This window comes from Saccharomycopsis crataegensis, assembly GCF_037102585.1.
Source record: "Saccharomycopsis crataegensis DNA, jcf7180000000098, whole genome shotgun sequence".
Classification (NCBI taxonomy): domain Eukaryota; kingdom Fungi; phylum Ascomycota; class Saccharomycetes; order Ascoideales; family Saccharomycopsidaceae; genus Saccharomycopsis; species Saccharomycopsis crataegensis.
The window spans coordinates 87781-99278 of NW_027043838.1; the positions used below are offsets into that span (position 1 = coordinate 87781).

The following is an 11498-nucleotide window of genomic DNA, read 5'->3' on the forward strand; positions in this document are numbered from 1 at the left end:
GCACTGCACTCCAAGGGATCTTACCCTGTTTTCACATACCCTCCCACATAATAATCAACTCATACATAATTACAATCCGGTAAAAGAAAACCAAAGTAAAATCACAATAAAAACAAACAATACACATGAAAAGAATCGCGTAATTATAATATTTTTGTTATTCTGAGAGGACAATCATATAAATACAATATTCATAGAAGCTCACTTCTTATTGGGTTATTATCTATATCAAATTATTTAGTTATTTCGTGTTATTTTTTATCTTCAATAAGTTTATTGGAATCTGAAAATGGGTTCTCTTTACCTTCGCCATCACTATCATCTTCGTCATCATCGTCTATTTTGAAAGCATTCCCACTTTCATCATTTGATGGTTTCAGGCTCTTTTTATTTTCAATTTGAGTCTCTTCATCATTTCTATTGTCGGATGGCCCATCTTCAGCAACAAAATGACCAACAAATGAATCGTTATCATCATCATCATTAATATTAAATTCATTTCCAAGATTATTCAATTCAAATTCATTATTTGTGTTCATTTCGGCATCTTCATCAGTACCCACTTGAGATGACACAATTAACAAATATGAGTTATAAGTTGGTCTCCAAATGAACAAGATACACGCATAAACTCCATAATATACCAATGATGGCCAGAAATCAAGAACCAAGAATCTAGATTTCCAATGTTGTTCAATCAATTCTGTTGTAGACATCCCAATGTAAACGAATGAAGACGCAACTAGCCCTAAGAATAACACAACCAAAGAAATGAAAATTGTCAAAAATAGTTTTCTGTAAATGTTCAATTTGATAGTTTGCTTTTGTGCTTTCAAATAGTTGGTTGTTTGAGTCAAAGCCGTTAAAATCAAGTAATAAAATACCGTCAAAGAGAGGGATAGAGGAACTAAAGAAATCAACATCAAGGCATTTGGATTCTCTGGGTTATTCAAATAGTTGGACACGATATAACCAACCGAAACCACAAATTGTACGCATGCAAACACTTTGCATTTGATTAAGGTTTTCTTTGGCAAATTTGGATAAACCACGCCCATACCCAAAGAAATTAACAAAAGCAAATAAAATGAGAAGGTCAATTTAATTGAATTTAAAATTGAAATGAACAACATATAGAATTTCACAAACGCTTGAGAGTTGAGTTTCCAAATTTTCACCCCAGTGTCGGCAACGACCACCGTTGTATAAGGATTATGATTATTTTTCAATTCGTAATAAAACCACACAAGAATAGTTTCAAATATCAAGAAAATTGTAAAGAAATTCAAGTTTTTTTGCAAGTTAGTGACATTGGTTCTGTATTTGTAATAATTGTAGAAGTAATAAAAGAAAGTGACCAAATAGAGGATGGTAAGACCACCATAAAGTGGCAACTTTGGGATTTCCGAGGCGTTCAAATTACCAAAAGAGTTTCTAAAATTGGCTATCACCTCGTAATCTTTGTGTGAAGTACTGTAAGTTGAGATACAGTAATACCCAGTATTTTTCAACGGATAAGTGGTATTGTATCTTCCAAATTGTTTTAAATTGAAGGTCAACAATTCGGAACTCGAATGGTTTTTGGCTTCGGGACTGATAATAAACTCTCCCAATGAGCTTGTAGAACATAGATTGTTTTGAATCGCCGCCTCATCACAAATGTACTTCTTACCAGAGGCAGTCGCCGAAGATAAATCATTATCGTAGGTATAAGTAGACCCCAAGTAATCAATGTCCTTGTATTCGAATATTACCAAAGATAAATCAATGTCATCTGGTTGGTCCAGGGGGTTGTTCAAGTCCATTTTCTTGCCGTCAAAAGATAGCAAATTGACAGATATATATGGTTGCACATTCCCAGCCCAGTCTTTCCTATTGTACATCCCCGAACATACTTGTGTGTCCTTATTTGTTATTGTCTCTAGCTGGGACACCACCACACCAATAGTTAGTAATGCACTTAACCCTTTAAAGAATAACATATTGCCAGTGAGTCCCTTAATCCAGATGGTTGCTCAGTCTTTTGACACCGTTTTGTTGATCTGGCGCTTTTTGGGTTTTTTTCCTGTTTTTGCGGGCCCTTCGATGCGGGGTCAGGCACCCACTGTTTCTTGTTTGCCGGTTTGGTTACGCAGCCCCCTCAGGTCTCACTCATCAAATGAAAAGAAAAATCGAGACAGAGTGTTTAGATGATCCGTTTGGTAAGCTGATATTATACATATATATATATATATATATATATATTCATTATCTATCAATAGAAGGAAAACAATGTCCAAGTCAGTAAGGACCGTTAGTGACGAAATATGGAAGAATAGAGTCCAGAAAGTGGTACGTTTGATTGCGTGAAGTATATTATCCCCATTTTTAGAGATCAGTCGACTAACTTTTTTTTGATAGAACTCCGAATTCTTCACTTTGACATACGGTTCAGTGGTGTCGCAACTATGCAAAGACTACAATAATAATTATGTCCAGGTGAATCAGCAGTTGGACAAAATGGGGTACAATATTGGTGTTAGACTTATAGAGGACTTCTTAGCGAGAACCGGTGCCGGCCGTTGCGCGTCATTGAAAGAAACCGCCGACATGATTGCCAAAGTCGGCTTCAAGATCTTTTTAAATATAACCCCAACAATCACAAACTGGTCGGCCGATGGCAAGCAGTTCTCCTTGTTGTTGACAGAAAACCCATTAGCAGAGTTTGTGGAATTGCCGGATGATGGGAAGGCCACCAAGGAATTATGGTATTCCAACATTCTATGTGGTGTATTGAGAGGGGCTTTACAAATGGTTCAATTGGATGTGGATGCCCACTTTATTGCAGATCAATTAAGAGGGAACGATAATACTGAAATTAGGGTTAAATTGCTTAGATATCTAAAGGATGAAGTACCGGCTGGCGAAGATTGACGTATTAACAAAATTCGTCAAATAGCTTAACATAACAAGATGTTATCATTCCTCTTCTTTTAATTGTTTATTCCTCTTGGTGGTTTCCTACCTTTTATTTTATTTTATTGATGATTTCTTTGAGATTTATATGGGTTGCATAAGGGCTTCTATAATATGATAATACATGAAGTTTTAATTGTGTATAAATAATGTAAACCTTGTGCCATGCTCCCCAAAAACTGTCTGATGCTCTCTTTTTTTCTACATAAAGAATTGAATGAACCCAATAGTTTCATGTTTGTGTATGGTAAGACCAAAAAAGACTACTAATTTCTTGAAATAAAAAACCCAAACGAAAATTAAAGAGAGAAAAGAAAGAAAAAGAAGATCAAAGAAATAGTACTTATTCCAAAACAAAATAAAAAGCTAAACAATATAAAATAAGACAAAACAGAAAAACATGAATAGGAAAAAAAAAAAAAATAAACAAATCAGCAAAATCATTTTCCGCATATTCTTTTTAGAGGGCGCCTCCACTTAGAAAGTATTAGTATCTCCATTATTCTGGTTCCCCGGCATGTTAAGAGATTGAGTACCTCCATTCTGGATGCCAGCTTGACCAGAATTCTCAGTCGCATCATTCTCGCCATGTCTGCTAGTTCGATGATGATGATTATGATGATGACGGTGTCTATGTCTTGAAGAAGAAGAGCCATCGCCATTAGTGTTAGCGCTATTGGAACTCGAGCTGCTAGAAGCAGGTTGGCACCAATACTTATGGTATTCCCACGCCTTAAACTGACAATCTCTAGAGCAATACTTTGCTCTTCTGCATCTTTTACATTTGGAAAATCTTTTGTCTGTTTCCCATTTACCACAAGTGGTATTACCACATTGCCTAATCCCACCCTTTTGTTCATCTTTTCGGCAAGAATTTCTCATAATTACTCCCGACCAATGGGTAAATTCCGTTGGAAAGATATCATTACTGAATCTTTCAACTAATCCAAAGACATTTAGGTAATCCAAAGGAATAATGGAGTAATCTAAATCATGCTTGGACATGATTGTGGATTTACCACATTTGAAGGCGTCTTGCTCTTGCTGATTACTTGGGAAAAAATTAAGATAACTAATCAGTGGCAAGTCTTTATGAAAATTTTCAATAGAAGAGGCGATGATAGGAGGCTTGCAGTAATTCAAAGGTAAATGAATAAAATTCTCCCCGAGACGTTGGTATGCTGAGAGTTGTTGACCGACACTATTGATTGAATGGGAATTATTAGTGTCAGGTGCTTTCAAAATCGACAGATAGTCACTGTCATCGAAATCATAGTCCTCATAGTTCCATTTCTTTTGCAACTCGGCTCTCTTCTTCTCATAGTATTTCACCTTCTTCATTTTGTAGGTTAAAGCTGAATTAATTTTCAAAATTTTTTCAAATTTCTTGTTGATTTGATAACTCAATATTGATTTGTCAACTTTGAAGTTAATTGCTGCAGAATTCACTTCATCAGAATGATTTCTTAAATCAATATTATTATCATCATCACTGATGCTATTAAGCTCATCAGACTCCTTATCTGGTTCACTTCCAAATGGTGGAATCATGTCGAAGCGAGAAGAGCTATCCAATTCGCTACCATACTTGAGCCCGAATCTTTCGATTTCACTTCTGGACAAAGGTTGAATCTCATTCATAGCTCCCAATGTAACATCACCTTCATCAGGCTCACTGATTGGTTGAACAAGTCTGGTATTTGAATTATAATTGGAGCCAAACTCAACGCTTTCCATATCATCACCACTAGACTCATCACTAGACCCATTCTCATCATCAGATGGTAACATCTTATTCAAAGGCTTTGTTATATCCTTTCGATTCAATATTGGATTTGAAATCATCTCTTTATACTTATTTATCAAGTAAAACAACTCCGCAATATCCTCTCTGTTAGTCTTTTGTAATAGCTTAACATTTTCGTTGAATTTTTCTAAATCACAATTTATCTTGAGAGAGAATAACTTGTCTTCAATCAGCTCTTTAATGTTTTCTGCGTCTTCCGTGACAATTACATCATTGTCCCTGACATTTATGCCTTGTTGTACAAACAAAGAATCAATATCGGCTCTAAAAACACCATCATTGTCAGTTAGGATATTAATATTATTTTCCAATGATCCATGAACCGATTCAGCGAAGTCCAGTGTTCTGGGTCTGAATAAGGAACTAGTACTTGCGCCGTTCGGAAATAAAAATGGTAAATCTGAAAGATCAGTACCCATTTTCTCGTTCAACATGTAAAATTCAGCGCCAGATTTTCCCCAACCTCTTTTAAAATGATTTTCAACAATTTGTTTACCAATAAATTCTAAATCAACCCTTTTATCTCTGAAAAACTCAGTGACATTTGCACCATTAGATTTCATATCAGCAATAGCGTTGGGGTATTCACGAAGTGACAATTTTGGAACAATATATGTAAATTGTAATACATCCTTCATATGGGTATACTTGGACACAAAAGCCAAAAGCTGCAAAACCCATATTATATCATCATCTGCAGGAACAATCTTTCCTTTGTAGAACTCTCTTGGAGGCTGGACAAGGTTCATATCGAGTGCATTCTGAGCATCGTTATTTACATTAGCATTTGTAGGACTTTCAATAAAAGGAGTATTATCAACATCAGCGTTATTTCCTCGAGACGCGGCTTCAATTGATTGGCTATTGTTGGTGCTGTCGGTGTTATTTATGATGATATCATGCTCAGGGCTGGCTCTGTTATTATTAGGAGACAATAAATCAGCTGGCAAGTCCTTGTTGGTGCAAAAATCACCATTCGAGTCTCTGAAAAATAAGTTCTTGAACATATGCGCCAATAAAGTATGATATTCAGGATGATCAACAGGACTTTCATTGCAGTCAGAAGCTTTCCAGTTGATGATATATTTACCACTATATCTGTCTAACCCAGTCGCACCTTGAGAATTTGAATCCTGTTTTGAGAATTCCTTGCAAATTGCCAAAATATCAGGGATTAGAGGATAATGCTTATCCGCAGCTAGGGAACAGTCTATCACAATTTTACCTTCTCCATTAAGGCTAAACATTAATGCATTATCCTTTGTGCTGACACTCCAGTACATAGGTCTACCATTATCGTCGCTCTGCACTATGCTATTTAAAGATATTAAATCTTGAGTAGAGTTGCTGAAATCATCAAATAGAATCTCACGCAAGGCCCTATTAAACTTCTGAACCGTAACAGCCGTACGAGACTCGAAAGTGTTTGGGGGCTCTTGGTTGTTCACTTCAAAATTCGCTGGCTGTTGTGTATTTGCCATTGCCTGCCCTAATATCGTAAGTCCAGTGGAAATATTTTGTGCCATATTAGTAATACCATTCGATGTAGTAGTGTCTAATCGCTGGTCAAAAGGATTGACTTGGCCAGTTACACCAGAATTCAAGATTGATTCACTCGTAGTTTGAGAATTAGAGGTAGGGACATTTGCCAGCTCAGGAGGATCATCATTCATAGAATTCATAGAAGAGACATTAACATGGTTGTTTGAGAAGTTGTTATAGACATTCAAATTCTGATTTATTTCTTGCATATTATTAGCGAGCCCCCGAATAAGTAATGAAATTATATTGATGTTGGCTTTGATTGATCTCAATAAACGAATATTCGAGTCATTATTGTGCCCCATTGTATCCCCACCATTTACACGCCTAGCGTGTCTAATTTCCCTTTGTTGTAATGACATCCTACTTAGCATTTTCAATGTCTCTAAAAGAACTCCTGCCAAGGAGCTGAACTGCTGAGGCGGTACAAGAGATCTCCCACCATTATTGGTTCTCTGGACAAAAAGTTGCACTTGCTCCTGAATTTCATGAATGGAGACATTTCTATTAGATACTGCTGAGCCATCCAAGCTGCTGACGATGACATAAATCGAATTAATAACCTCATTAAACAGTCGATCGAAACTTTCGTTTGAAATTTCATTAATGTTAGGTTCTGCGAACAATAGGTCTGATTGATCATCTACCGACGGTGACTTGGTTGCAGAATTTAACTTTATCTTTCCACTTTTAACAAGTAAATAATTGTCCAAAACGGTTGCAACAATTGGAATGATTCCACTTTTTACTATTTTCTTCCTTATCCTTTCATTACCTCTGGTTCCACATAGTACCAAGACTTGAAGGGTCAAGGTCCATTTCCAAGCCACTAATACTTTTTTGTCAGCCCTATTTTTTACTTTCTTTAGCTCCCTCTTAGCCTTATAATTATTAAGATAATCCATGAAAATCTTTATACTTCGAGACAAACTTTCATTGATGCTGATTAGTTTGCTAACCGACTCAGATTTATCGAGCTGCAGAACTTCATCTTTAGAAGCCAATGTACTAACTTCTTTTAGCATACCACTCAAATATTCAAAAAACACGTTCTGGAAGTTGCTATAGGACTTTCCAAGCTTATAAGCTTCGGCGGAGTTTAGTTCTACCTCAATATCTAAACTTTCGTTTCCCGATTCGTCATTGTCTTCAGTTCCAAGAAAACACTCATTTAAAATATCAACCAATCTCAGGATTCCTCCATCTCCTACTAAAGTCTCTCTGACTTTTGGTGAGCTGCTAGCAAGAAATGTAAGATTATTGAGAGAATTCACAAGGGGCTTGTCTATGGTACAGTCCAACGCTCTTCGATCATAAAGTGTTGCAGTAATAGAGATCGCCGCCTTGTTTGCGGGTATATTCTTGTTGTTTGGGAGTCTCATTTTTCTCTTCCGCAAACAAAGAGAAAAAAAAAAAGCAATAGAAGAACAACAATGGCAAGGGCCTGGAAAAAGCTATAGAAAGTCCTTTTGGTAAATGCAACGAGAGATCGCTACTATTTACCTTCTTGGTTCTTTTTGGGAGGCAAAAAAAAAAGAATCTATGTCACGCAGCAGTGGAGTGTAACGGTTGAAGCGCGGAAAAGTACCTTCCGGACAGCGCTACTCAGAACCTCTGTTATTTTCCGTACCGGTGTACCAGCACACTGCTAGCATCTCTTTTCTAACTTCCTTGCACTTCGGGGAAGGGATCGGCATATTCATATCAAATCATTCCTTTTTTATCAGGTGGAATTTTGTTTCAAGCCATTTGAACCTGTATCATTTCAGTGCCTAAATTGTTAAAGTTGCTAGCTCTTGATATTGCACTATCGTACATACTACGAATATGGTCACCCCACTTTACATTTTATCGTGTTAAATTTTTTTTTTCTTATTGTTATTAGAAAACAAGAACCAATCCTACTATTATTCTTCATTTAATACATTTACCTTCTTTGATTTATTGCTGTTAATTCAGCCTAATAACAAGTTGTTAAATACGAGCCACTTGTTTGAGTTGTGTGTTCTATCGAATAGTTAGAGACCAATTACGGTGATAGCATCTGATCTTCTTATCACGTATCTAACGCGAGATCGAGTGAAGATAAGTATCGATATAGGATCAAGAAGTCAACTCTTCATCCCTTTCCTTTTCTGTTGTCATTTCGCCGTCTCACGTGAAATCGGAAATAAAAATATTAAGTAGTGCGTCTAGGGTTCAAGAATTGCGGTTAGGCAGCACAGGCGTCAATAATCAGATTACAGGAATTTGAATAAGCCTGATGAGCTTGACAACAACAAGGAGTAAGTCTGTAGTGAGAACGATATATTCATCCCGACTTACAGACTGATGTCTTTGTTTGACGACGAGGAAGACAACAATCCATTTGCTGGTAGCAATCACTTGTTTGCTTCAGGTATTGGTGGATCTATTCACTCTGCCGATGATGACCCATTTATTGATAACACCAACAACAGAGACCATTTTTCAACTGCAAATATCTTTGGTGATCATCTCAGGGGCTCAGGGTCAATCAGTGATCATCCAAATGGTCAGTCTGCTAGAATTGATGTCTCTAATGATGCATTTGACGCGTTATCATCATCAACAATACAACACGAAGATCTTGACTCCTTTGGGGAGTCAACCCCTACACATGGCAAAGGCATAATAAAATCAGGTTTGCTAGGCGATGAGAGTACTACGGCCTACCAAAAAAATACAGCAAGCTCATCTCCAGAACTGTGGATCAATTACAAACCCTCTAGCCTCTTGCTTTCAGATAATGAAACAAGTATTATTGATAATGCTAAGCAAGAAGAATATGAAAGAGGATTGATGGACCATGCTAATACCACTATTTCCAGCAACAATCCTTTAGATTTTTATTCAGAATCGGAAGCGACTCCATATGAGATTATTCACAACAATACTGGTATTCAGATTGATATTCCATATATAATTCAATTGAAGGACCGGAAGAACAAGGTTGTGATTGTTTACATTATCAAATTGAAGAATTTAGAAATCAGGAGAAGATATTCGGATTTCGATAAGTTGAGAAAAATCTTGGGTAGAATCTATCCTAATTTTTTGCTTCCATCGTTACCAGAAAAGCACTCCTTCAGAAACTACATGAAGAATCCATTGAATGTCCAAAAATCTGATGTCAAGTTCATTGAGCACAGAAAGAGATCTCTCAGGTCTTTTCTAAATAGATTAATATCCTACCCAAATTACAATCCGGCTGTTCCTGAAGATATTCCGCCAATTAGGTTCAATGATATTTTTCTCAAATTCCTAGATCCAACAATAAGTAATTTTCAAGATATTCTCAAAATGCTCCCAATACCATTACTTCAAAATAATCCATTGTTGAACGATCCTTTGAATCCTTACAAAATAAGCCCATATCATAATCTACTCCCTAATCTAGTTCACACATCACTTTCTAATTATGATCAAGCTGTTAGAGGCTATATGATGGTGCTTGACAGAGAGAAACGAAAGACCGAAGAGTTGAGAGTTGACTCTCCAAAGAAAGCTTTGACAGGCAGCACAGTAAACGACGCTAACACATCATTATCGTCCATGGATGTCCTAGATGATCTAGATTTGATTACTTTTGAAGACTATGAATACTTCAAACTGATTGAGAAATACATTTCATCTTTTGCCAGATCTCTTCGACCAGTGATTTCATGTGAAAGTCGGGTACATGGAACATTGGAGGATTTAATTAAAAACTTGTCAAAACTTGGAGCATATTTCAACGCATTTTCCTTGGAATATAATTTCACTATGACATTTCAACCTGATTTTAAGATACCTCACAATGAGAAATCAGGAATTCAAGATAATGAAGAGGAACCTGTTGTTGTTGCTGATGATGATATCCAACACTTAAAGGAGAATTTAACCAAATCGCAGAATAAGGACTTTGAAAAATTCTACACTTTGGCATCGGCAATTGAAAAAGTAGGTCAATCTATTGATAACGAATTCATTAATATTGAAATGTTGGAGTTTTCATTGATGACGTCCTTCCTGGAACCTCTTATGGAAATAAACTCAATGTTAAAAAATTGTTTAACGGAAGTAATTAAGTTCAAAAAATTGAAAGATTTGCAATACTTGACAATTAACAAGAGGCTTAGAGATAAGCGGAAAGCTTTGAAAACATATCTTGACATTGATTTGAAGTACCAAAAGTTACAAGAGGTTTTGAAGAATAGTATCAATGAAAGTAACACCATGAAGCAAGCCTATCAAAGACTTGAGATCCAAAAACAGAAGCAGATGTTGAAGGAACAGAAGCAGTACACTAGACATCAGCCATACCAGAACCTCGATGACAGTTCTGAAGCATCCTTTTCCACGACAGAAGACTCTGAAATGAATAGTAATTTAGTATTGAATGAGGAAGCCATGACATTACCATCATCTGGCTCTTCGTTTAGCTGGTTGAACTTGTTCACTGGTAAGGCTCATAGCCCAGAACATATGTCCAAAATGCAACGCAATCAAGAAATCAGAAAATTAAGGAAGGAAATAGCCGCGTTGCAGCACTTGTCAGCAATTGTATCTAATGATGTGAAACAAGTGAACTCAACATTGAAGATCAACATGAAAAATCTCATGAAATTCTTAAGAGTCGAAGTGAACAAGTTGAATCTAAAATTTGTGAAGATTTTCTTGAAGTTTTTCCGCGAAAATTTAAGCCACTGGGAGAATGTCAATCATTATGTCAATAATAACATTTATGATTTGAAATTCAACTACAAGTATGATAATAGAATCCCAAGATATATTAGATATCCACAGGAAGACTTGCTAAAGAAACAAATGATGCTACAACCCCAAATGCTGCAAAATGGAGAAGTTGCAGCTAACAAAAGGCTCAAAGAAGACTATCTTGAGGAACAAATAGCAAAACATAATGCAAATATCTCCTTAGCTATTGCTAACCATAGGGACCCGCTGGAACTTAATAATTCAGGAGGAGGTATTCTTGGAGGATTTGTTAGTGATGCAGAAGATGACGCTGACTTTGCAGAGAGTGAAAGAGAGAATGATGATAGCAGTACGGATAACGATGATGATGGAATCGATGATAGCTATAACTATTCCGATGATAGCGGAAACGATACCTTGTGATTTTTAAGGAGAATTTTATTTTTCTTTTTTAATTTTAGGCATGCCTTTTGTGTCG

The 11498-nt window shown here is 36.4% G+C and overlaps 4 protein-coding genes across 4 annotated transcripts; 2 read left to right on the top strand and 2 right to left on the bottom strand. All coding sequences in view use genetic code 12, as the record gives it.

Annotated features, from left to right (window-relative positions):
- Positions 1 to 251: 251 nt before the first annotated feature.
- PTM1 (Ptm1p) lies at positions 252 to 1982 on the bottom strand (the record flags this gene model as incomplete). Its single annotated transcript, XM_064999322.1, has 1 exon — positions 252 to 1982. The coding sequence occupies one exon, from the start codon at positions 1980 to 1982 to the stop codon at positions 252 to 254; it is 1731 nt and encodes a 576-aa protein (XP_064855394.1).
- A 289-nt stretch (positions 1983 to 2271) lies between these two features.
- Positions 2272 to 2913, top strand: BET3 (TRAPP complex core subunit BET3; the record flags this gene model as incomplete). The annotated part of the gene is made up of 2 exons (XM_064999323.1): positions 2272 to 2331; positions 2401 to 2913. The coding sequence occupies 2 exons, from the start codon at positions 2272 to 2274 to the stop codon at positions 2911 to 2913; spliced, it is 573 nt and encodes a 190-aa protein (XP_064855395.1).
- Positions 2914 to 3432: 519 nt separating this feature from the next.
- MUB1 (MYND-type zinc finger protein MUB1) lies at positions 3433 to 7686 on the bottom strand (the record flags this gene model as incomplete). The annotated part of the gene is made up of 1 exon (XM_064999324.1): positions 3433 to 7686. One exon carries the CDS (start codon positions 7684 to 7686, stop codon positions 3433 to 3435), a length of 4254 nt encoding a protein of 1417 aa, XP_064855396.1.
- Positions 7687 to 8635: 949 nt separating this feature from the next.
- DASC09_057410 (PX and BAR domain-containing protein) lies at positions 8636 to 11443 on the top strand (the record flags this gene model as incomplete). Its single annotated transcript, XM_064999325.1, has 1 exon — positions 8636 to 11443. One exon carries the CDS (start codon positions 8636 to 8638, stop codon positions 11441 to 11443), a length of 2808 nt encoding a protein of 935 aa, XP_064855397.1.
- Positions 11444 to 11498: the final 55 nt, after the last annotated feature.